General features: G+C 45.2%; 1 protein-coding gene across 1 annotated transcript; it reads left to right on the top strand.

The window, feature by feature from the left end:
• The first annotated feature begins 282 nt into the window (after positions 1-282).
• ASAH2 (N-acylsphingosine amidohydrolase 2) lies at positions 283-22,449 on the top strand. Its single transcript, XM_075109410.1, has 20 exons — positions 283-417; positions 2,237-2,316; positions 2,724-2,873; positions 3,434-3,610; positions 4,016-4,143; positions 4,759-4,836; positions 5,842-5,962; positions 7,383-7,508; positions 7,900-7,986; positions 9,453-9,557; positions 9,650-9,731; positions 10,178-10,293; positions 13,677-13,771; positions 14,437-14,476; positions 15,209-15,304; positions 16,174-16,269; positions 16,907-17,056; positions 17,837-17,896; positions 18,601-18,689; positions 21,958-22,449. The coding sequence occupies exons 1-20, from the start codon at positions 291-293 to the stop codon at positions 22,145-22,147; spliced, it is 2,193 nt and encodes a 730-aa protein (XP_074965511.1). The 5' UTR covers positions 283-290; the 3' UTR covers positions 22,148-22,449.
• The last annotated feature ends 1,501 nt before the right edge of the window (positions 22,450-23,950 follow it).

Genomic DNA, 23,950 nt, shown 5'->3' with positions numbered 1-23,950 from the left:
GGATCGGTAATTCAGCCACTCACACTGTCCTGCCAGGCCTCGTGATGGGGAGTGATTGCTGCTTGCAGGAGATATATTTTTTGCTGACCTAAGCACACTGAGAGATAAATCTCCGTTTCCCATCCTTATCTCACTGCTGCTGCCTGCTCTGACACTGGGCTGGGGGACACAAACCGTCGCCAGCTCTTTGAGGGTGTGATGTGCTGCTCTGGGTGGGACATGCCCGACATTGGGCCTGTCCCGTCTGCCTTCCCCATGGGCTCCTTTCTGCTTTCACAGTGCCCCCCACCATGTGTGGGAAGAGGTCCAAGTGCTCCTTCTCCCGCCTGGAGGTGATCCTCATCATTTGCCTGGTGTTGATGATAGTGGTGACCGTGGTGCTTCTCGTCCTCCACTTCCTCACCAATGAGAGCAATGGCAAGTTGAGCTATTTCAGTCCCACCATCACACTCTGCTTGAGTGTGTGTCCAGTGCAGTAATTTAAAGGGATAGAGGTAGAGGGTCACTGGGCCACTGCTGAGCCTTCATAATCTTCTCTGCATGCAGTCCTCTAGCACAGCTGCGTCACAGTGCTGTTGCTGGCCTCTGCGGCAGGAGCATGTTGGTCCTGCCCAACACAAGCATCTCTCGGGTTGTGGCTGCACAGACTTGGGGCCAGTGGGTGAGGCTGGTTGCAGAGATCCAGACAACCTCCCTTCCTTCTCTCCACTTGTTAGAGGGAGTACGGAGAGCCCGTCGCTCCCAGCACTTCACCAAGGGTCTTCACAGCTGTTGCAATCCCATCACAGCCCATTTGTGCCTCCAACCCCATCACCAGGCATGGGACAGGTTGATGTTGGGACCTGCCTGAAGTTAACTCTCAATTCACTTCTAATGTACCACATTTGTGTCCTCTGGAGAGATAAAATATCATGGGAAAATAAATCATTTTGAAGTTTTAGGTATTTCCATGTGACAGGAGCCCTTTCCCAGAGCCAAGGGTCTCCCCTGCCCTTGACAGGGCATCACCCAACATGTCAGCAATGGGACCTTCCAATTTCCAGATTTTGATCTTGAATTGGATGTAGTTCACACTTCATGTTTTTAGGTTGTAACACATGAGTTTTGCACAGGTGATTCCTCTCTTTGACATAGCTCTTGGAGGAGGAGGAATGGTAGTTTTAATGGGTAGCCCTCTTCACTCATGCCATTTTAAACAAGAATAATGACCCGTGGTCAGTCTGTGCCCAGTGTGAGTGTTTCATGTCTCCTCTGTTTTAAGTGACAGCCTAGGAAAGGCCGGACTGGGAAAAACAAGCATCCCCTTATGCCAATGCCCTGCTTTGAGTGGCAGCAGCTGGCTGGGGAAGACTGTGGGAACAGGTCAAGTGCACAGACGTATTTTCCCACAGTGATATCTCAGCCTCCAGTGATTTGTGTCTCTGTAATTTCCTGAGATGCAGATAATTTTTTTTTTTTAATTTAATAGCCCTCCATGGCTTTTCTTCCATGAGTTTGTCCAGGCGCTTCTTCCATCCCGTAGAAGGACTTCTGCAATTTCATGATGGCTGGGATGAGACATGAATTCCTTTGGGAGTCCTTTTCCTCACTGTTTGCCTGGAGGTCATTGATCAGAGCTGCTTTTCCCTTCTTTGAGCTCCTGCTGGCTCTGCTGTGATATTTTTTTTTTCTTTTTTTTTTGGCACCAGGGCACCAGTGCTGGACGGGACATGCTGGAGGCACCAGGGCGACATATGGATGCAGCCCTTCTTTCTTCTCTAGTCCTTTCCCAGTAGTTCCTGACATACCATCCCCTTTTTCTCACTGCTGCTGAGCTGAACTTTTTTGGTGTGGAAATCAGCTTTTACAGCCTCGGATCTGTTTCCTGCATGGTAGTGGCAGGCTTGGAGAGCTTAACTGGCAAAGCTAGGCTTATTTCCCCCTCGGTGTGAATCATGATACATTTTACACAGCCCAGTGACCCTGTCTTGTGAGCTCCCTCTGTAATTCTTCATGCGTGGTTCACCCTTTACACCCACATGGTAAAGAGCCTCAGTGCACTTTAACCAAATTGACAGCACATTGGAAGCCCAAGCAGACGGTATCCTCTGGATCCCCTTGTCCACAGGCCTGCTGAGGCCTCTGGGGATGCCAAGGAGGTTTAAGGCATGCAATCTCTTTAAAAAGGCTGGGTTGCCTCTTCTGTCCCTAATTCTGCTTGCTCATGTGTCCACTAAGCTACTATTTATTCTTATAGATTCCAGCGAAGTAATACCAAAGTACTTACTGGGCGTAGGTCGAGCTGACTGCACGGGACCTGTGGCAGAAATTCCTCTGGTAAGTTCAGGGAATTGAACATGGGGTTGTCAGAATACTGGTTTTCATTACTTCTAAGTATTTTTTGCAGGACTTCTGGTTTAGAGGCTCTGCCTTGCCAAATGGTTGTTGTCTTCAAACATTAGGTGAAATTTCTTTGAAGCTTTGAGAAACCTGATCTAGTGGAAGGTATCCCTGCCTAAGGCAGAAGGGGTGGAACCAGATGATCTTCAAGGTCCTTTCCAACCTGAACCATTCTATGATTCAATGATTCTTGCAACCACAGGGCAAGATAGTTGCAGCTCTGAGTGTTCATATGTTGAATGAGTCCTCTGACCTTCTGGCAAATCTACTTAGAAAAATACACGCAAATGAATACCTCGTTCAATGCTTGGCTGCGTGGGCTTGGTGGACCTCTTCCCTTCCAGATGGGATATGCCAGCCCGGACCAGGTGGGTGGCGGGCTTCTCACACGTCTCTACAGCCGAGCCTTCATTTTGGCAGACCTTGACGACTCCAGGCGAGTAGTGTTTGTCAGCGCTGACATAGGAATGGTGTCTCAGAGATTGAGGCTGGAGGTACGTGCCTGGAAATGTATGATTGGCACAGTCTGGGTTGTTGCTGGTATTAGCATTAGGGTTGTAGTCATTGCTAAATAATACTGAGCGCAGCAACACACAGGCCATTTCCTTCGGGATCAGCTTGCAGCATGATCTTGGACAGACTTTGTGTCTCTGCTGAAGAAGAGCTTTTGATCTCCCAGCAAATGAGGCTGGACTTCAGCCATGCTTATCTTAGTAGAAAGATTATCACAAATACATTTGAATCACAAATACATTATCATGGTGCCTGTGTAAAGCTGGGTCTCCAGCACCACAGAGGAGGGAAGAAGATGCTGGGGAACTGGGGACTCCTTGGATGATCTGGGCTTCATTGCAAGTTGGCCATAGAGGTCTTCATTTACCTGCCAAGTCAACAGCTATAACCTACTTGTTGTGACACCAGTATGGGAGTATCAGGCAGAAAGAGAAGAGGGAGGAAGATTATAAACGGTTTGGATTTTTGCATGGGCTGATAAAAACATCTGTAGCCTTTGGGTGTGAAAAGGTGTTTTTTAGGACCACTTCCTTCTTCTTAGGTGCTCAGGAAACTGAAGAGAAAGTATGGTGAGCGGTATAGACAGGACAACGTTATCCTCAGTGGCACCCACACACACTCGGGGCCTGGTGGCTATTTCCAGTACACCCTCTTCTGGATCACTAGCAAAGGGCTAATCAGACCTTCCCTCAACAGTATCGTGAATGGCATCATAAAGGTTGGTGTCATTCAGTCTATTAACTCAAAGCCCGTAAACACAGAAAGGGTGGGGGGAGATACCTTTGTGACTAATGAAGTTCTTGCTGTGATGTTTGTGGTAGCACCTCTGAATGTTGCAGTCTTCAAACACACTTGGAGGTGGGTTTATGCTTGCCAGTGAAATCAGATCAGAAATCAGAAGCCCTCAAGTCCTTCTTTAGAAAGAAACAGTTGTGGATTCTTTCAAAATATTATAATAATTTTCTAGAATTTTAGACTACTTAAGGAAAAAAAAAGCCCCCAAATTCCCAAGAAAGGGTTGGGGACAGGCAGGGAGGGAAAGAAAGAGTTTTTCCAGGTAATCTCACATATGCTTTATGCTTTACATACATGGACTAATATTCCCTGCCTTCCTGCTTTTCAGAGCATTGATATAGCGCATAGGAACATGAAAAGAGGAAAGCTTTTTATAAACAGAGGCACTGTAGAAAACAGCCAGATCAACCGAAGCCCTTTCTCCTATCTTGAGAATCCAGCATCTGAACGAAGCAGGTAAAAGGTCCTCAAGCAGGAGAGAAACAAAGCCCTGAAGAGGACCCTTCAGTTGAGACCGTGATCCAGCTGTCTTGCAGCTGGTGTTTCTGGTCATTTGTGGGATGGTTGAAAATGTGGAGCCAAGACCATGGCAGAATGGCACTGTTGCCATCCTGGGCACTTGGGTGTGTGCATCCCAAAAAATGAGTTTCAAGAGCGGGCTTGAAAATTGTGGTTGCCCCCTCCAAGCATGCAAGGCATTGGTCAAGTATGTGACCTTATGCTTTGTTTAAAAAAAAAAAAAAAAAAGAAAAAAAGAAAAAAATGTCTTTAGTAGATGTTAGCATTTGAGTTAGATGGCATTGAAGTGTCATCCTTGGTGCATGAATGTGTATTTGCAGAGAGCTCCTCTCTCCATCCCCTAGAGAAGCAGTGCCTAAGGTCAGCAACAACCATAACTCTTCCATTACCTTCACAGCTATTTTAAGATGTTCCTCTAAGGTCTCACTGTACTCTGGTAATAACTTCTTAATTTCCTTGCTTAACCTAGTAGAGATTTAACGTGTGTCAGCAACACAGAGTGTGACCATGGCTCTGGCACTAAGGGGATTTCCCCGCTTTGTTTTCATCCAGGTATTCATCCAACACAGATAAAGAAATGGTGATGCTGAAGATGGTAGAAGAGAATGGACAGGAGCTAGGACTTATCAGGTATTGACCACCGAAGTAATGTGTTTTCCTCCAAATCCTTATAAATCACAGTCCTGTAGTTCTGTCTTTCTGCACAAGCTCTCCTTCCCAACACTGACCCTTGCCCATAGAGCATTGCTGCAGGCTAGTCACCAGAGGGTCTCTGAGGGAAGAGTAAGTGAGAGTCCATGAGTGCATAAACCAGGTCAGCATCCCTCATCTACTCTGGGAGATACAGCAGCACCTGGCCCACCTACAGCTGGGCACATCTGGCACGACTCAAAGGCATCTGGGGAAAGATGACCACAGCTGGTCTTATCTTGTAGGGGTGCAGAAAAATCCCCTCTGGGGCTCCTGCTGTGTCCCTACAAGCAGATCCTGGGCCCAGCATCTCCAGGACCCTTTGGGCTCCTCTCCTCTTGGTTGTGGGAAGCATGCCATTCCCTCAGGCAGCATTTATGATGCCTGTCCTATCAACAGATCTGTGGGGCAGCATTCAGCCACGCGACATTCAGAGGTCAAGGCCAGGCAAATGAAGTAACATGCAGTGACAAAGCTATAATTGTGTTTTCCTTGTTTAGAAGTCACAAGTGAGGGTCTGACTGTGTTAAGAGGAGGGTTTTCTTTTTTATAAGAACGAGTGTTCCTTTTTGTTTGGGTTTTGGTTTTGGTTTTTTTTTTTAATATCAATGATTCCTCCTTGTTTCTTTGAAGCCAGAAAATAAAAATTCCTCCAAAATATAATTCTCTGGACTCAGAAAAGAGTCAGTTCAGATATGAAATAGCTCTTGGTGGCCCTGATAATTATAGTGCCAGATTCTTGTGGCCTCAAGACCTAGACCATCATAGCCATGAGCTCTCCTGGTCAGGAAGGGAGAGGATGGGAATAACTCTGCTCTTGTTAATCCATCCCTAGGTACCAAGAGTCTGTATTTGTATTCTCCCAGAGAAAATTCCCATAAATCATTTGACAATATATAGATTGAACCATGCATTTCCTAAGTGTGTCTTCTGACTGCTCTTCAGCTGGTTTGCCGTGCACCCGGTCAGCATGAACAAGACAAACCATCTTGTGAACAGTGACAACATGGGCTACGCATCTTACTTGTTTGAACAGGAGAAGAACAAGGGGATGCTTCCTGGAGAGGTGGGATTGTTCTCAGACTACTGAAAATGATGGGGAAAAAGTGTTGCAACAGAGAGGGGATGGTTGGTGCTTCTATGGACCAAAGTGGGTTCTTCCAAGGAGTGAAGTAGGACTGCAGGGTAAACACAGCAAAAGCACAAAGATGAATGCTTTGATTTATTTACTTTTTTCCTCTGGAGAAGAGAAATTGCAAGCTTGACTTTCCAAACTAGTACTCAGTGGCATTTATTTACACTTTAGGAATAAACAAAATTTATTTTTATTCAACTATTGGAAATACTAGAAAGACACCTGTGGGATGCTTGATCCAAAGGGATCAATATATTGCATTTATGGTGTGACATCAAGTCTGTGGTCAGCCCCACTTCTTTCTTATGGCTTCCAGCCAGTTCTGCCTTCTGATTTTCATTTATCTAGAAAATTTGCTATCCTCAGAGTGCAAACACAGCTCCTTTAGAAAGCATTACTTCCCCTGAAATGTAAATATGGACATGAACCAATCTCAGAGATACTTTGAGTCATGAGTTGACTAAGGTGGTGTCCTGCGTGTATCACCAGCTTGTATCTTGAAACGGTTGCCCAATTCCTATTTTAGTTCTCTGGGCAGAGGAACATGTGCTGTTCATACGAAAGATGGAAACTAAAGGAAGTCTACCTAATTCCTGCTTGAAAATATTTCTTTTTATAGTGGATTATCTGAAAGCTTTTAACAAGACTTGACTTTAGTGCATAGTCATGGGTGTAAGTCACTGCAAATTGATGTGCACGCAAAGCTAAGAAATGTTTGCAGGATTCAGTATTTAGCTGGATGGTCTGCTGGGCACATTGTGTCTAGCAGTCTTACAAGACAATGGCTTAAGAGCTGATAATATATCAAAATATCTGGTGTTGACACATCCCATCTTTAAAAGAGGGGAAATGAGAGCACCTGAGAGAGCTGAATTGGGCTGACACTCAGTGTGCAACGAGCCTTGCTGCTAACAACTACTGCTTGATGTTAACTCCTGCAGTCAGATCCGGTAGCTCTCACCCTGTAAATCAGTCATGGTGAAAGCCTGGCAGAAAAAAAAAATCCTGTGCAAGGTGCTACAATGATCCATTAACATCTGACCAGTAACATGAGAAACTGAGGACGTGGCGGGAAGAGCTGCTGCTGAGATGGGAGAGGTAGATGAAGAAACGTGGTCTGGATACCAAAGCAATGTGAAGGCAGTTGCATCCTATTATCCCTGGCTTTTCTTGTCCCTAACCCTTGGGACACCCCTAAATCCCCATTCCAGCCCTCCCAGCTGCTTCAGAAATGTTTACCAGCATGACATGCTCATGTAATGCCCGCCTAGACTGCAAGGAACGCTGCAGGTGATGTTTGCAGTCACTGCAAGGCACTAAAATCCATCTGGCTACGTCTGGTTTTTGGCAGGGCTCTTTTGTTGCCGCCTTTGCATCCTCCAACCTGGGAGATGTGTCACCCAACACCAAAGGCCCGTACTGCGTAAACACGGGGGAGTCGTGCAATAACCCACAGAGCACCTGTCCTGTTGGGGGGGTATGTATGTCATATCTGAGCTACGTTAACTTCTGATAAGGAGAAAACTCGGGGTGGAGCAGCACATACGGCGCCACATGGTGGACCATTGTGCATCAAGAGGACATTAAAAAAAAAAAAATTTGCTTCTTTTTGGACTATTCCGGATACCTCTTTCAGGAACTTATTGTGGCTTGTCCTCATACACCTTGTTTCCTGGTCATTCAGCGCAAACTTAAATTTTTCTTGCTGCAAAGGTTAGTGTAGTAGTGCAGTGCCCAAATTTGAGATGGCTAGCAAGAGGTGAGTAGTTCCCACCAGCATGACAACTTCTTGTGAACTCATCCACTTCGGAGTGCCACATGTTCTCCATATTAACTGATCACTAGCATTTAAACAAATTTCTTAACAGGCAATGATGTGTATGGCCATGGGTCCTGGAAATGACATGTTTGACAGTACAAGAATTATAGGGCAAAATATCTACTTGAAAGCAAAGGTAAGTGATATTTTGCTTTATGACTGTGCACGAATGCTGTTATTACAGGAATGCTTGTTAATTTAAGCAACTTTCTTGCACCTATTTCTGTGAATGCTTGTAGATGTAAATTATTCTAAAGTCCATATTTATATGCTTAAGGAGAAATTTGCTGATTATTCAGAAATCACACACTTTTATTTAGGTACATCTTTGTAGGTGTTGCAATTTGAAAATATTGGTTTGGGTTTTTAATCTCAATATTCCTTATCAGTATATAATGTGGATGTTGCCCCTTATAATCTCCCCCTCCCTCCCATGCACTTATCTCAGAGGTGTCATGATGGGAAAACTTGCTAGTGTTGAAGGTGCCTAGAAGAGCTCAGAGACACCACCACATATCACTTGTTGGACAACTTTGACATCGCACTCCCAAACTGATGCAAATGTGGGTTAAAATGTGCCAGCTTAAACATCCACGAAAGTTACTCTTCTTGCCCTGCCTCACTTTGCATTTACTCAGCCAGTGTCCTCCACCCTATGGACCCCCTTATGTTGCCTGTGTCGGTGGGCTCAAAAGTCACCTGAGCTTACCAGTTCCACTTCTGTGGCTTCATGAAATGTGAGAATAGTCGGTAAAAGGACATTTTTTTGGCGCTGTTTCAGGGACAGCAGCTTGTAGGAACTGGAACAGGTCCAGCAGAGGCATAAGAGCAGAAGGCTTGGTGATGGTGGTTTCCTTTTAATTCCCATTTCAGATACTTGCCCTGAAGTCACTCCAGGTTGATCGTGACTTACAAGTGAAAGATTGTCCCAGACAGAGTGGCCCGGCATATGTATCAAATGGCAGGGGAAAACATTGCTGTCATTTTTAACACTGCAGAATCTTGGCCTTCAAAGGCTGTGTCTTCTAATTCCTTCCTGCAGTTACAGGAATGTTACTAAACCTGTATAACTTTTGGCACCGTTTTCCATGTACCAACTCAAGGCATGTGAGCTAGAAAACCATTCACTGAAGAGCTGAATGGTTTAGCTGTCAACTGTATAGTAAAAACGTGGTAAAGTCCACGCATTTCAAGGCAATGAATGCAATGAGGTGCGCCTTTCTCATAGAAAACATTTCTTCTGGTTGGTCTAAGATGTGAGAAATGCCAAAAGTTTGCAACTAGGAAAAAGAAGCTGACATCCTCGTGGAATAGGTGCAGGTTTCAGCTGTAAAAAGAAAGGCACACACAAAACTGCTGGCCACAGAGAGTCCTCCCTCTTACTTGAGACAGGAAGAGCTTGCAGGGCTCAGGGCATGCAGGATGTAGAAATGGGGTGATCGAAACAAAGGAGCTTGGGAAATACACTCTTGCTCTAACACCTGGAAGAGGCCACTAGAAGGTGTTAACAGAATGAAGGAATAGTTCATATAGCTGAATCTCAGAAGAGCTGGCTTCCTGATTTCTTATTCCTCAAGGATTTCCACCTTGTGTGTCCCTTAGGACCTGTATGAAAAAGCTTCCCAGGAGGTCACAGGACCCCTCAGCTCAGCTCACCAGTGGGTAAACATGAGCGATGTCTCGGTGGAGCTCAATGCCACGCACACGGTAAGAGTTAAATTCTCACAGCAGGACTTGGTATGCTAAGGGGAAATGGTTTTAAAATAACTTTTTCATTTTTTTCCCCCCTTCTGATGAAGGTTAAAACATGTAAACCAGCCTTAGGACACAGCTTTGCTGCAGGAACTGTTGATGGAGTGGGGGGTCTCAACTTCACACAAGGTAATTTAGGGAGCTGATGTCAATATGGCTTTGTAGAAATGGGGAGGATATGGGGCATCCTCCAGATAGATTCAAAGCCCCAGAGTCATTTAAGAACATCAATGGCTGGTGTAATGTTACAGCCCCCTTGCAAGTTTGTCCGTGTTCATCAGAAAGCTTCTGGAGAAGGATACGACCGTGGTCTGAAGGAAGGAGACCACTGGACGTGGAGTGAGGAGATGAAGGAGCTGGCTTTGGGGCAATTTTTGCATTTTTTCTCATTACCCAAAGGCTGCTAAGATGAAGCTCAGCTGGGCTAAAGCTCAGCTTGTCAAACCATCCCAGAAAAGGGAGATAGTCAGAAACCACTGAGAAATCCTATCCCGCATTAGCAGGGAGGGTGTAATAAATGAGTTTTCTGTTCAATAGCAGAAGGAACAACATTTAAAAGATGTTTCCCCCTCAAGGCTCAGTAGAAGGGGACCCCTTTTGGGATGAAATCCATGACCAGCTGCTGGGAAAGCCATCCAACGAAACAAAAGCCTGCCACAAACCCAAGCCAATCCTCTTTAGCACTGGAGAGGTAAGGATACACTGGTGTGTACCCTGGGAAGTTCAGAGATTGCTGATCTGGGCTAGGTTTTTGTAGGGCACTACAGACAATGTCTGTGCCAGCCCATATGGTGAAGAACAAGGAAGGAGAGAGAGATGCATGGGTTTTGAAAGCATGAAAATAGAAAGCAAGTATTTGTTGTCATTAGTTTGCATCAGGATGAGAGAGGTGGAAATTTTCCTCTTGCAGAGCATCTTTTCCATATATCCCAGGAGGAGGGACCAGACCCGCTGCTTTTGTTAGGGTCAAAAAAACCCAACTGAAGATCACCCTATGAAAAAGCCCTGACCAGGATGCACAGGGAAAATGCATGAGGTCAGGGAAAGCCAACAGTGTGGAAAGCTCAATATTGCCTCCCAGCAGTCTCTGGCTTCAGGACAGCCTCTCCTGGTGCTCAGGCCTTAATAGCTCTAGGTGGATTTTTCTTCCAACCTACCATTTGTTTCCTACCTTAATCTATGAGAGGACCTTTCTTTGTCATGGCACAGACTGGTTGAAGCAAAATGAAGTCATCATGGTGCCTTTTGGAAACTCTGGGGACTGTATCAACTTACTCACCTTCTCAGTGTTGTCTTCAAAAGCTTCTGCTGGGCTTTGACTTCCTCCAGAAATGTCCTGTTGACCTCGTTGCTTTTCTGTCATGTTTATGCAAGTGCCTAATAGTTCAGTGACCTATAACATCCACTGATGCCAGGCTTACTCATCCATAGTTAGAATCACACCAGGCTCAGGCTGGAGGTACCCTGGGGTGGGGCCCTGCATCATGACCCTGCTCCCAGCAGGACCAACACTGCAGCTAGTGTTGCTCTTCTGTTGTCCAGAAGAGTTGGGGCAGTCAGTAAGGATGGAGATCCCCCACCGCTTGGGTCCCCATCTCAGGGATGCCCCACTCACACAGGGAAGGGCTATTTCTCAGGGCCAGCCTTTGCAGAGCTGCTGGACTGTTGCTCCCAGCCCATCCCCATGCTCAGGGCTCCTCTGTCCTGGGAAGGACTTGGTGTTTGTTCTTACTGAACTTTCCCAAAATCCTACTTAAACTTTAAAAGAAAACTGATCTCCCATTTTCCACCTGCACTTCCCTTGGCATTAAGGCAAATGCACTGTAGTGAAGCAGGATCATCTGGATAAGGTGATTCGTTGTTATTCCTTACATCAGTCTCTTTAAAACCTTTGCTAGTGTCGCTTTGTGTTCAATCAGCTCCTCACCTAATCTCTCATAAAAAGAAGTCTCAGCACAGAGCTTCCTCCCACCTCAGCCCCTCTGTCCAGGATGGTGCTACTGAGAGTAAATTACACTTTATTCTTACAGTTTTATCACCTTTTGAGCATCCTTTTATGGATGCTCTGGCAGGCCTCCTGCTTCTGATGCACTTCACAAGATTTTGTCATTCATGTTTTGCCCCCAGTAAATTGCTCCTCAAAAATCTTTTGGCTTGCTGGAGTGGGATTTTGCATTTCATTTGCTGGAGCCATGCCATCCTTGAGCTCTTGTTGTCCTTATTTTCCTTTTAATAGGCTTCTTCATTTTTAGCTAGCTTTTTTTTTTTTTTTTAAGATGAAATGCTGCTGTAGTGTTTGTTTTGGCTGCTGCAATGATGCTGAGTCTGAGTATGGTGTTGTCTCTGCCATGGGGCAGTTTGAAGTCAGGGCTAGGTCGAGCGTTCCCTGAGCACCTTAGGGTTCCCTCTGGGCAACTTAGAAACTCTCTCTGCATCACAGCTGATGGTGCCTTTGCTCAGCTAATGAAGAAGTAACCCTCATTTCCCATTATCCTCAGGCACTCTGATTTCACTCATTCACTTTTGCTTTCCTCGTCAGATGATCAACCTTATTGATCCTAACAGTATCCTTTTCCCATGTAGGTGAGGGACTTCTAAGTGCTACCCTGACCTCATTTACCCACTTTGCTTTAAGCTACCCCTCTGGCAACAGCTTTATTTTGCCTTACCCATAGCATTTACATGTGCCTTATATGTCTGTTATGAATCATAGAATCATTAAGGTTGGAAAAGACCTCTAAGATCATCAAGTCCAACCATCAGCCTAACACCACCAGGCCTCCTAAACCATGTCCCAAAGTGTCATGTCTACATGTGGTACTTTTGAACACCCCCAGGGGTGGTGACTCCACCACCTCTCTGGGCAGCCTGTGCCAGTGCCTGACTGCTCTGTCAGTAAAAAATTGTTCCTAATATCCAATCTAAATCTCCACCATGCAACTTGAGGCCATTTCCTCTCATCCTATCGCTCATTATTTGGGAGAAGAGACCAACACCCACCTTCCTACAAGCCCCTTTCAGGCAGCTGCAGAGAGCGAGAAGGGCTCCCCTCAGCCTCCTCTTCTCCAGGCTAAACCCCCCCAGCCCCCTCAGCCGCCCCCCAGCACACTTGTGCTCCAGACCCTGCCCCAGCCCCGCTGCCCTTCTCTGGACACGCTCCAGCCCCTCAAGGCCCTGCTTGTCCCGAGGAGCCCAAACCTGAGCCCAGCAATCGAGGTGGGGCCTCCCCAGTGCCGAGCACAGGGGCCCCATCCCTGCCCGGCTCCTGCTGGCCACACCAGTGCTGACACAAGCCCGGGGGCTGGTGGCCTCCTTGGCCACCCGGGCACTGCTGGCTCATGCCCAGCCGGCTGTCAGCCCGCACCCCCAGGGCCTTCTCCACCGGGCACTTCCCAGCCCCTCTGCCCCAGGCCTGGGGCGTTGCCTGGGGTTGGTGTGACCCAAGGGCAGGACCCGGCCCTTGGCCTTGTTAAACCTCATACAGTTGGTATTGGGCCATCGCTCCAGCCTGCCCAGGTCCCTCTGCAGAGCCTTCCTGCCCTTGAGCAGATCAACACTCCCGCCCAGCTTGGTGTCACCTGCAAACTCACTGAGGGTGCACTCGATCCCCTCATCCAGATCATTGATAAAGACATTAAACAAGACTGGCCCCAACACTGAGCCCTGGGGAGCCCCGCTTGTGACCGGCCGCCAACTGGATTTAGGTCCGTTCCCCACAACTCTCTGGGCTTGGTCATCCAGCCATTTTTTTACCCAGAGAAGAGTACACCTGTCCAAGCCATGAGCCGCCAGCTTCTCTAGGAGGATGCTGTGGGAGGCAGCATCAAAGGCTTTACTAAAGTCCAGGTAGACACATCCGCAGCCTTTCCCTCATCCGCTAGGTGGGTCACCTGGTCGTAGAAGGAGATCCTGATCTGGTCAATGGTTATGATCAGACAACTTGCTGTACATGTGGAGGTAAAACACCTTCTCATGTGCCTGTCTACAAAGTAAATTTATTTGTCTGATTTATGACTGTAGGAAGTTTTTTCCTGCATTCCTACAGTAGTCATATCCACTTCTTTTTCTCCTCAGATGAGTCGGCCTCACCCATGGCACCCTGACATCGTGGATGTTCAGATTGCTGTCATTGGATCACTGGCAATAGTTGCTGTTCCCGGAGAGTTCACGTATGTATTTCTTTGGTCTTGGTCTATGTATTGCAGCTGGCAGCATTTCATTCAAGCTACCTGCAATACTTCTGCATGCAGGTAGAAAGGGGGTGTAAGCTAAAAATTGTCCCCAGTATATGATAGCTGTGCAGGAACCGCACATATATGTCCACTGCATGTACTTTCTTGTACACTCTCTCCTCTGGTTACCTGGGGTTTCCTATTTTCTTCTCCATGCTGTAAACTACCTGTGGGAATGATTGAGATGGAAGCAAGCTTCCTAAATAATTTAAACTGTGCATTGAAAAATGCAGTTTCAACAAAACAAAAGGAACTTGTTAACTTCAATTTTTTTCACGCCACAAACACCATAGTGATGAATTGGACTGACTATTCATGGTACAACGGTGAAAATCTGAACAGGATAATGATCTATTTCTAGCACTTTTTTTTCTACCTGATCCCACCCTGAGGTGCCTCCAGCCTCACCCTGGCTGTGATGACATATGTGAAATATTTTGAGGTGTTTTGATTGAACCCGTTGCAGAGAAGCTTTAAGTGATGCAAAGCAGGGCTGCAAGTATTATATGAACTTCTGGTTGTGTGCTGCATGTCCAGCCAGCAATTCCTGCTTTAGCTCCCTGCATTGCTGGAGACTGATGTTGTTCCCTTAATGCCCCTAGGACCATGTCTGGACGCAGGCTACGGGAAGCTGTTAAAACAGTAAGCTGCTGAGGAAGAGGTTTCTCCAGAGTCAGCATATCTGGAACTTCATGTTTCTTGATCCTTCTGGTTTTCCCCTTGTCTCTTCCCAGATGGGGTCATGGGTCTCATGTCTCTCAGATGTTTCTGTCTCACAATTGCTTCAGACACATTTTGCATGTGCTTACTGATACGCAGGAGAAATTAATATCCTCCCCAAAAGACACAAACTGGTCGAGTTTCAATCCCTTAAACCAACACAAGCTAATTCAACTGGAATTCAGGCATAACTGATGCCAGCAGGACTTTTGTCTCTGGGATGGAGGGCTTTAGCTCCTTAATCCCTACCAGGATTTAGCAATATGAGAAAAATTGGTAAAAAATGGCACATTTTCCTGATTGATACATCCTATTCTCAGATGCAGCTCGAGCACCATCTTAATCTTAATCTCAGACACTGTCTCCATAACTGACCGAGACTGTCTCACATAGTTGTATAACCTCCCCCCTCGCCCCCAGTTTATTGAATTTACTGGAGTATGAGAGGTAATTTCTCCTCTTTTTCTTTGGGAAGTGAATATGAGATGCTAATGAAGGCAAATTACACTTGTGGCATTTCATTCCTGAACATCCAACTCCCTCCCCACCATAACGTTTTGTTCTGTCCTGGTAAATAATAGTAACAACAATAACAGCAATATAATTGTGTGTTAAGCAGTTGTTACAAGATAAGTGATTTATTTCCTTTCTTAGGAATTTGATTCTCATGGTACACCCAGAATGGATGTTGTAATTGCAGGTCTGTGCAATGTCTACACCCATTACATTACCACCTATGAAGAATACCAGGTAAATGTTAAAATTGTGCATTGAACATGTTTAACTGAGTTCAGCTTTTGGCTATATGGGACGATAATTCATGTGAAATTATGTATGTTTAGGGTACTTTTCCTTTGCCAAAAAAGCTGAAGAATCAGTGGCAGAAATCACGAGACCTCCTTGTTTATTCTGGCCTAGACAACATGGTCCAAGGGCCAACATGGTTTCCTGACCGTAGCTAAAGAGTATGTATGGATGCTGTTGTGTGGAAATGGTCAGATGTACTGAAGGGAGCTTTTCTGAGTTCAGGTCTGTTTTAGTAATTTCCCGATGACTAGGATGAATTAGAAATTATCTTCAGAAGGTGGTAAAATTTTGCCAGAAGAATGATCTGGAGCTGTAGGATCATAAGGTGAACATGAATTGCAGTGCCGTGTTGCTGTGGAAAAGACTACAAAACAGCTTGCAGGACCCAGTTTTAAGGGTCCCCACAAGGCATGGCAGATTCTGTGCTTTGAGGAAGATGTGGACCATGGACGGACTCCTTGAGTTTAGAAACCATAAACTGGGAGGGAAGGTTGGAAGAACTGGGGTTGTCCAACCCAAAAAGTTGGAGAGGGGACGACCTACATCATAAGCCTTTAAAAGAGCAAAAGAGCTGTGGTAGTTGGAAGAGTGACAACTGGTCCTCCTTGTTTGTGGCGGGTTGGAGAATGAAGAGCAATGTGAAATTGCAGCAGAAATACTTAGGCAAGATATTGGGCTGTCTCCCTAGCAGTAAGGGAGTAAATAAACCCCAGCAGGTATAGTGCTGATCTTGTCTTGGTGCAGTAGGATGAGTTGTATAAACTGCCCATGAGTCCTTTAAACCCTCCTTTTCCAAATTTGTCCTTTGCTAGGCTCAACGATATGAGGCTGCGTCTACTATTTATGGGCCACACACGCTTTCTGCTTATATTCAGCTGTATAGAGGACTTGCACGGGCTATTGCTACGGTAATCAAAACATTTTCTATATGCCACATGCTGCTAGAGACATTTAAATCCTGCAAATGATAATAGCTATATTTGTTCCTCAGAGAGAGGTTGCATGATTGCTACACTCTCTTTTCTCATGAGAAACCACTTTGAGAAATTCTCATGTGGTATGAAAGTAATTCCTGTACTGGGGGTCTCGTACCACTCAAGATATTTTGGGGGGGTTTCAGTTCAAAATTTAGGAAATCGGTACCTTCAACCTTTCAGCATGGCCTGAAGTTGCTGCTTTTCTACCAAGAGGGAAAAATAGCTGCTACATTTCTGCTGTACACGGCAATGTTTGTTACCATGGTATCTGTGGGCCATGTGAATGTGCAGGACCGGTAGGCAGGCGCTGCATCCTGAAGTCATGGGATATTCTGGTGGGTAGATTGGGGGACCTCAGCAACAGGGCAGCAGGTGTCCTGCGGGGATTGCTCCTGCATACAGACCATTGATGGAGACCCTTTTGTTTGTTTTTGTGCTCATTTCATTGCACTTGGTCTTAAAATCTAAGAAATGGACTTGGATAAAGAGCCACAGCAATGATATGATTCACCAGGGGGATACTGGTTATCCATATATAGGTATAATGAACACATCTTCCCTCTCCCAGAATACAGTTCATGATTTGCCACAAGGTCCAGAGCCGCCAGTTTTCAATATAGGTAACGTGACCTTGGTGCCTCCTCTCACTGACGATCGTGTGCCGGTGAATAAGACATTTGGGGACGTGCTACAAGAAGTGAGACAACAGTATCGAGTGGTGAGAGCTTCAAGGGTTTGCTAAAACCTGTTTAGGAAATCGTCTTTAAATTCTTAATCCTCATCTGAAAAAGTCTGTTTTTCTATAGGGTTGTGTTGCTCTCAGGCCCAAAAGACCTCGTTGCTTTTAGTGGGCATGGTTGAAAAAGCAGAGACAGAGCGTTTTCATGCCAATGTCATTGTACTACCCATGATTAAGATGGGTGAATGAAGGGGAAAATAGAAGCCCTTTGTTCAGTGTGAAGATTTCCCCTTCTGCTTTGGTGTAAAATAACAGTTGATGATTAAATAGGCAAATATTGTACAGTGATTTATTTACAAGCAGAAATCAGGTCACCTTTGATGCATCTGGTATGGAATGCAAATGAAATAAAAATGCCAGAAAGGGTTCAATTTCCAATGCTAAAATTTAGATAAGGTGTTCATAGCAAGGACTTTCATCTCATTGCTGTCTCCAGCAGTAAGAAAAGAAGAAGGCAGGGGGGGATTCTTAAAAATCTCACCTATTTCCCTCCCTCTTTTACACAGTAATCTTATGTGCTATAGTGGAGTTTATCCAGCAAGCAGGACAAGTGGAATGCAAGGCACAGGATACCAGTCACGGTATAAATGGTCCATTGACATTAGAACAAGTGAAATTATAAATAATTTAAAACAAAACAAAAACACACCACAAAACACCAACCAAAGCACTAAAAATCTTATATGGCATATTCAAAGGATGTTCTTAATGTGCAATGTGCTGCTTAGTCTTTAATCTAAATCTCAATTTCCCCCACAGGGAGAAGTTGCAGAAGTAACTTTTGTAGGCGCAAACCCAAGGACCTCTGCAGAGAATGCGGTAAATATGACTCAATGACACTGGATTTGGGGATGTTGGGGATTAATGAATATTTAGTTACTGCTTCTTCCTGATACGTTTTAATCTTTGACGTTCAGATTTCAGAAGGAGTAAGATCATGTGCTTCCAGAGCTTTTTTTCATTGCTGGAAGTTCAGAAGAATATAGTTTCTCCCTTTAGTGTGTGCTTTGGGAATTCACACCCCTAGAATGCTTTTCGGGCAAAGTCCTTAATTTGGTCAGATATGGATCATTCACGATCTCTTCATACTATTGAAGTTGAAGGCACCCATGTCGTGCATTAGACCAGCCACCTTTTCTCAGTCAGTACCCAGTGCCATCCAGTCATAGCAAGCATGGCCTCTAGTCTCCGTCCTATCGGCCCAGTGCATTATTTAATAAAAGAAAGACAATTAGAAAAGCACTTAATTTGTCTCATCACCCATCTTGCGTCGACATTGATAGCAAATACCTCACCAGTGCATTCTGGTTTTAATGATCAAGTTCTTTACTCACTCTCTGTGTTATTTATTAGCTTAAATTTGTGCTTTGGCAGTGAAATATAAGCAATTTTGGTAGCAGTTATGACATTTGCCAGTAAAGCACACAGAAGCATAGTCCCTTCTCCAGTTTAAAGTGACACAGAAAAAGTAGGGACAGGCCTGTCCCTTCAGCACCTGGCTAAACCTGTTATTTTTGTTCCAGACTGAACACAACTTCCTGACAGTGGAGAGATACACCAACATTTCAGACGGCTGGCACGTGGTACAGAACGATGCCTCCTGGGACACCAGGTGGGTGCCCTGCCCTGATTTCACTGTTCCACAGGCTCCACAGAGTAATCCGAGTTTAACCTGAAGGGCTTCATTTCAGAGCTCCCAATCATAGGTTGGTCTTGTCCCTGCAGATGATGCTCTCTGAGGATGGATCGGTCCATATTTGGTCAGTTACCTTGTCAAGACCACAAAAATAGGTCTCCCCCTTGGGTCTAGCTTCTGCAATGAAGGCTCATAAGTTTGGGAAAGGTAGAATTAAGAGCAAGAATTACAGAAGGTTCAGGGTCCAACTTGTTCATAGCCTACATCCATCCATCTGCTGGACCATGTTGATGAATAGGATACCAAATAGAAAACATGAGAGGTTCACCAGAGCAGGGCTTTCATAGGGATATACTGGCCAGCTTTGCTGTGCATCATAAAGTAGAAACAGTCAACAATTTTTAAAAAGTTTATAAGGAAGCAAAGTTAAGGTTAGAGATGTCAGTCTTAAGGAAAAATATCCACTAAGCAGCAAAGCTAGTGTGACCTTTCAGAGCTACACCAGAAGTCAGCACACAAAATGGGAATACCAAAGGCATATTTGTCAAACCATTTGATTTCAATTTACTCCCCTGTTTGAATAAAACCAGATATTTTTCTTCCTCCCTCTGTAACCTATCGGTGAGAAGGTGGACCCCAAAAAACTAGACCCCTGTCTTGGGGTCTTCTGACCTTGCAGTGCCTCAGTGCAAACATGTAACACCCAAGGACAGAGGGGCAACATTTTGTCAGCTTGGCTTAATTGGGAAGTATTCCTCTGGATTTATGACAAGCATTTGATAGGGCATAATTCTCTCTGCCCAAGTGCAACCAACTGTTCTCTAAACTTAATCTGGTAGCCAGGACTCTGGCTGTCCCAACACGGGAGATATATTCTTACCTGCACTTGGGCCTCTGCATTTCTAAGTGTTTACCCTCTGCTTAACACTTGCATTGTGTTACCTTGTCACTCTCATTGATGTCACCCTTTCCAGTCAAGTTCCCTGCTTGAGTAAGAGAAACGATGGCATTTTATCACCCATATATGTAGCCCTGCCTTCTTCCCTCCTCTTCCAAAAACCAAACTGATTTCCCAAGATTTTGGCCAGGAACACTGAATATGTTTGGTAACATGTCACTCAAGAAGATGAAAACCACATAAAAGCGCAAAACCTGAAAATGTGCTGCCATGATGCTGGAAAGACAGGAATCTAGATATCTTTTTTCCTTCCTGAGAAAGGTCAGACTTTGGATCTCTGAACGTTGCTTAAATGCTTCTGCTGATAAGGAAGAGTACCTGTTTGGCCTTTTCCTGCCTGAAGGGGCTGGCCAGAAGGCAAACTAATGCAGATGGTAAAGTTCTCCCTTCCTGGTGCTCTAAGAAAGTACCAAACACTACAAAAAAGGGGGGAAATGGTTCTGTTAAGCTGAAAATGACTCACTTTTTACAATGTCAGTGTGTTAACCTTACAATGTTAGTAATTAAGATGATGGGGACAGGGAGCATCTAACATTTTTACTAGACATTAGTGGAGTCAGACTATGGTTTTTTTTAGTACAGAAAAACTAATGTTTGATACCATTGAATGTTCTGACATTGCAATAGGAGAGTAGCACAAGGGAACGCATTATTTGCTAGCTTAGTGTTGCAAAGTGTTAAATAACTTATAGCTGCATTTGTAAAATGCATATTTTCAGGGATATGAAGGTTTACTTAAGGGAGGTGCAGCTCTTGGGCAAGGAGATAGCTGTTATCTGCTCTTTGTACTGTGCTTGCCATTGCAGCAGGGACAAACTCAGTGCAGACTTGGGCTCTTGCTGGATGCTGTCTTGGTGTTTGTAGTAGAGAACTATTTGGTCCCACCCCATGTCTGCCATGGGGGAAATAATTGATTTCTTGGGACTGTTTAGGAGGATAGGCTGAGCTACAAGCAGGAATACGCCTGGCCCTGCCTTTAGCAAACAGCCAACAGAGGTAAGACATGTTTAAATCCCCATAAGCTCAACTGTGAGAAGCTTCTTTTCATGTGGGAGCTGAGCTATGTACCAGTTCCTGAGTCCCAGAGTGGTGGTCCTGGTTCACCGAGCCTGGAGGGCAGGATGGGGCTGAGTGGTGGCCTAGGTCTATCACAGCAGCATTTTTAGGTCACAGCATTACAGCCAGACTCAGGCTGCAGTCTCTGGTCCAACCCAACTCCCAACAGGGCCAGCACTGAAGCTATAGCACGTTGCTTGGGGCCATGTCCAGGTGAGTTGGGGTCATCACCAAGAATGGACATCCCCCACCACTTCAGGCCTTGTGCTGTCACCTCCCAAGACAGTATTGTCTTTGTCCCAAGACAAGCTGGTGCAAACCACAGACACAACCTTGGACAAGAGCGACCAGGCAGATAGCTGGGCCTTGTGTCAGCCTGTGGTCTCTGTTTACCAAACCAACTTCCCCCCAACATTCACTGTTTTTCACCCAGTCATTTTGGTAAATATTTTTCAGTCTTCTCAGAAAGACTGGTATGGGGGAACCTTTTATTACCATTGCTGATGAATCAACTTATTTTGTTCATTGCTTCTTTTAGTTAAAGCCCTGAAATGGGGGTGCTATCTTGCATATATGGCTGGATACAATTAGGGGGATATCCAGAAGTGCCCCTCATTGGCAGTATCAAAAGAGGAGCAGGTTATTCTTCTTCATCTCCCCAGTAAGTGCTCCATCATGGCCAACATCAAAATCCCTCACCCCTAGGTGACGTGTGGCTGCTGTAGAGTACTGAAGTTGAGCAGAAGTGGTTTTGCACAAGGAGTCTGCAAAAGAAAATGGGAGTCTGATGTGGAAATGGGTGGTGCCAGAAGCCCTGAGATTGGTTATGATAGATTTTGTTTGTGAACTTCAATAAATATTCATCCTCTTGATTCAGCATTCCCCCTGCCCAGGAAAGACTAAGGTGATGAATATCGCTCACAGAGGCAATGTTGTATGGGGTTATGAGATAGAGCTGGGAATGTAAAAACACATTGGTAGAAATATTCATCATCTGCAAAAAGGACCACTGATTTGTATTTCCATGTTTCCAGATATTTTTCAGCCCTGCTGGCTTTTGGGTTGGCTTGTTGGTTGCTGCTCTGGTAGCCTAAATATATGAGGAAAGGTTAAAAGAACTCAGAATCACTGGAGTGCATTAATCTTATTCCACTTAATGAGCCCTTGGGATATTAGAACAAATGAAAAGTGGATTTTCTTGCTGACTGCAGGTTTTGGTTTGTCTGCTAGGTTTTACTGGACCAAAGGATATTTTGGTCGGAGCAACGTAACTATTGAATGGCACATCCCTCAGGGCACAGAGCCGGGTGTCTACAGGATACGGTACTTTGGGCACTACAGGAAAAAACCGCCTAAGAGTCACGCTGTCTCTATTCCATTTGAAGGCACATCTTCAGCATTTGAAATCACAAGTCTGTAGGTGATCTTGTTCATTAAAGGACTTGTTTCCTTTGAGCAGGAGATTTGATATCTGCGATGTTCACAATGCATGCCTCTGAGTTTTTTTTGTGGCATGTGACCCTATACATCATTGCTGTCCCTGATGTCCAAGTGCTGCTTGTCATCCTTTGCTGTGCAAAGCTCAACTTCCTGCAAAGTTTTGACTTTTACCTGCAATTCAGTCTCACTAGTTCAATGTATTCTCATTCAAGTGGTGCCCATCCTGGCCAGATCTTGTTGCAGTTGATTCTTCTTGTAATAAAAGAGGTAAATTTAGTCATTAAACAAGTGTATATTAATTGTGAATAGGTTCTCTTGGAGAGAATTAGCACATATCAGGAGGTAATCTTGACCATAAAATAGTCCATAAAATAGAGGTCAGTCCATAAAACTGGAAAGAGCTGCTGAATTCACAAGGCATCAGAAGAGAAGACTCCTCAATCGTGCTTGAAGTGCAAAGCTGACCGCTTAGGACGGTAAAGGGATAAATAGGACAGATGCTCATCAGAAATGTTTGAATATTATTTCATTTATTCTAGGTTAGGGCATTTGGAGGATTCATTCTCTGAGTTAAAAGCCACCACAGACTATGGGGAGGTGGGGCAACAGTGTCATATGAAGTGAATTGTGCATAGGTCTCCATATATCAGTGGTCTTGGTTTCACAGGTGCCTGATGAGAGTGGCCGTATAGGGTCCTACCTCAGTGGCCTTGAGTAAGGGAAGGAAGGTCAATCACTTGCAAAATAAAATAATGAACCAGCTGGCAGTTTTTTCCCTGCTAGGCTGTGTTATTCTCTTTCACAAATGACACTTTTGAACTGACCAGTGTGGCAGGTGGGCTCAGTGCTGCCCACCATGTGTGGATTTGTGTCATTTCAAGGGGATGCTGGGCAAGTTTTTGGAAGAGAAGCCCTCTGAAAGCTCTCAAATAATTACAGGTGGCCCAAGAAACTACAGATGGGCTGGAGGCCACTGAGTCTCTGGAAGGACTATATATGTTTGCTCTGATTTTATGACCTGAAGACATCATGCATCTGTGGCACAGTCCAGAGGCAGGATGCTGGGCAAGAAAGGCTTGGGGGCTGACTTTGTCCACTCTTCTTGCCCTTGTGTTAAGCTTCTGCCCAGCAAAGGGCAGCAGATGGCATTTTACCTACTAAATACCACACTGGAACACATCACAAAGATAAAAGATAAGGATTCTTACGTGTGCCAGACATTGCTTCGACAGGATGACGTCATGGGAGTGCAGTGGGTTTACAGCAGGGGCTACATGCAGGTTGGGGTTGGGGGTCTTGGGATAGGCCTGTTCATGAGGGAACACCTGCAGCTGCTAGCAAAAGGTGACTAATGTCCAACCAGAGCAGGGTTGGATTTTGTCATAATGAGTTTATATTTCAGGCACTGCAGCTGGAAATCAATAAGAATTGAACTTATGAATTAAAGCTGTGGGTAAGGCAGCTCTGAACAGCCCTCAACCTGCTTCATTTTAGCACCAGGAAGGACACAAGGTGAGCTGGCTCTGGCTGGCTGAAGGGCTGCCCAGAACCAAGAGCCAAAGCCTGAACCACCTACAGTAGGTCACCAAAAGGGCTTGTGGTGTCCCTCTAAACCATGTGAAAGGTCAATGAAGGGTTTCGTCAAAGCACAGAATGAAGATACTGTTGAAGGGGCAGACGGACAGCGGCAAAACCTGTTGGCTGAAAGGGTTTCAACACAGAAGGGTCCTCAGGAAGGTATAAGATCTTCTCCTGGCATTTTCAGGAACTGGTTGTCCCTCCT

Source organism: Phalacrocorax aristotelis, chromosome 14 (assembly GCF_949628215.1).
Source record: "Phalacrocorax aristotelis chromosome 14, bGulAri2.1, whole genome shotgun sequence".
Taxonomy (NCBI): domain Eukaryota; kingdom Metazoa; phylum Chordata; class Aves; order Suliformes; family Phalacrocoracidae; genus Phalacrocorax; species Phalacrocorax aristotelis.
Note: the sequence above shows the minus strand (reverse complement) of the source record. Positions and strands in the feature narration are given on the sequence as shown.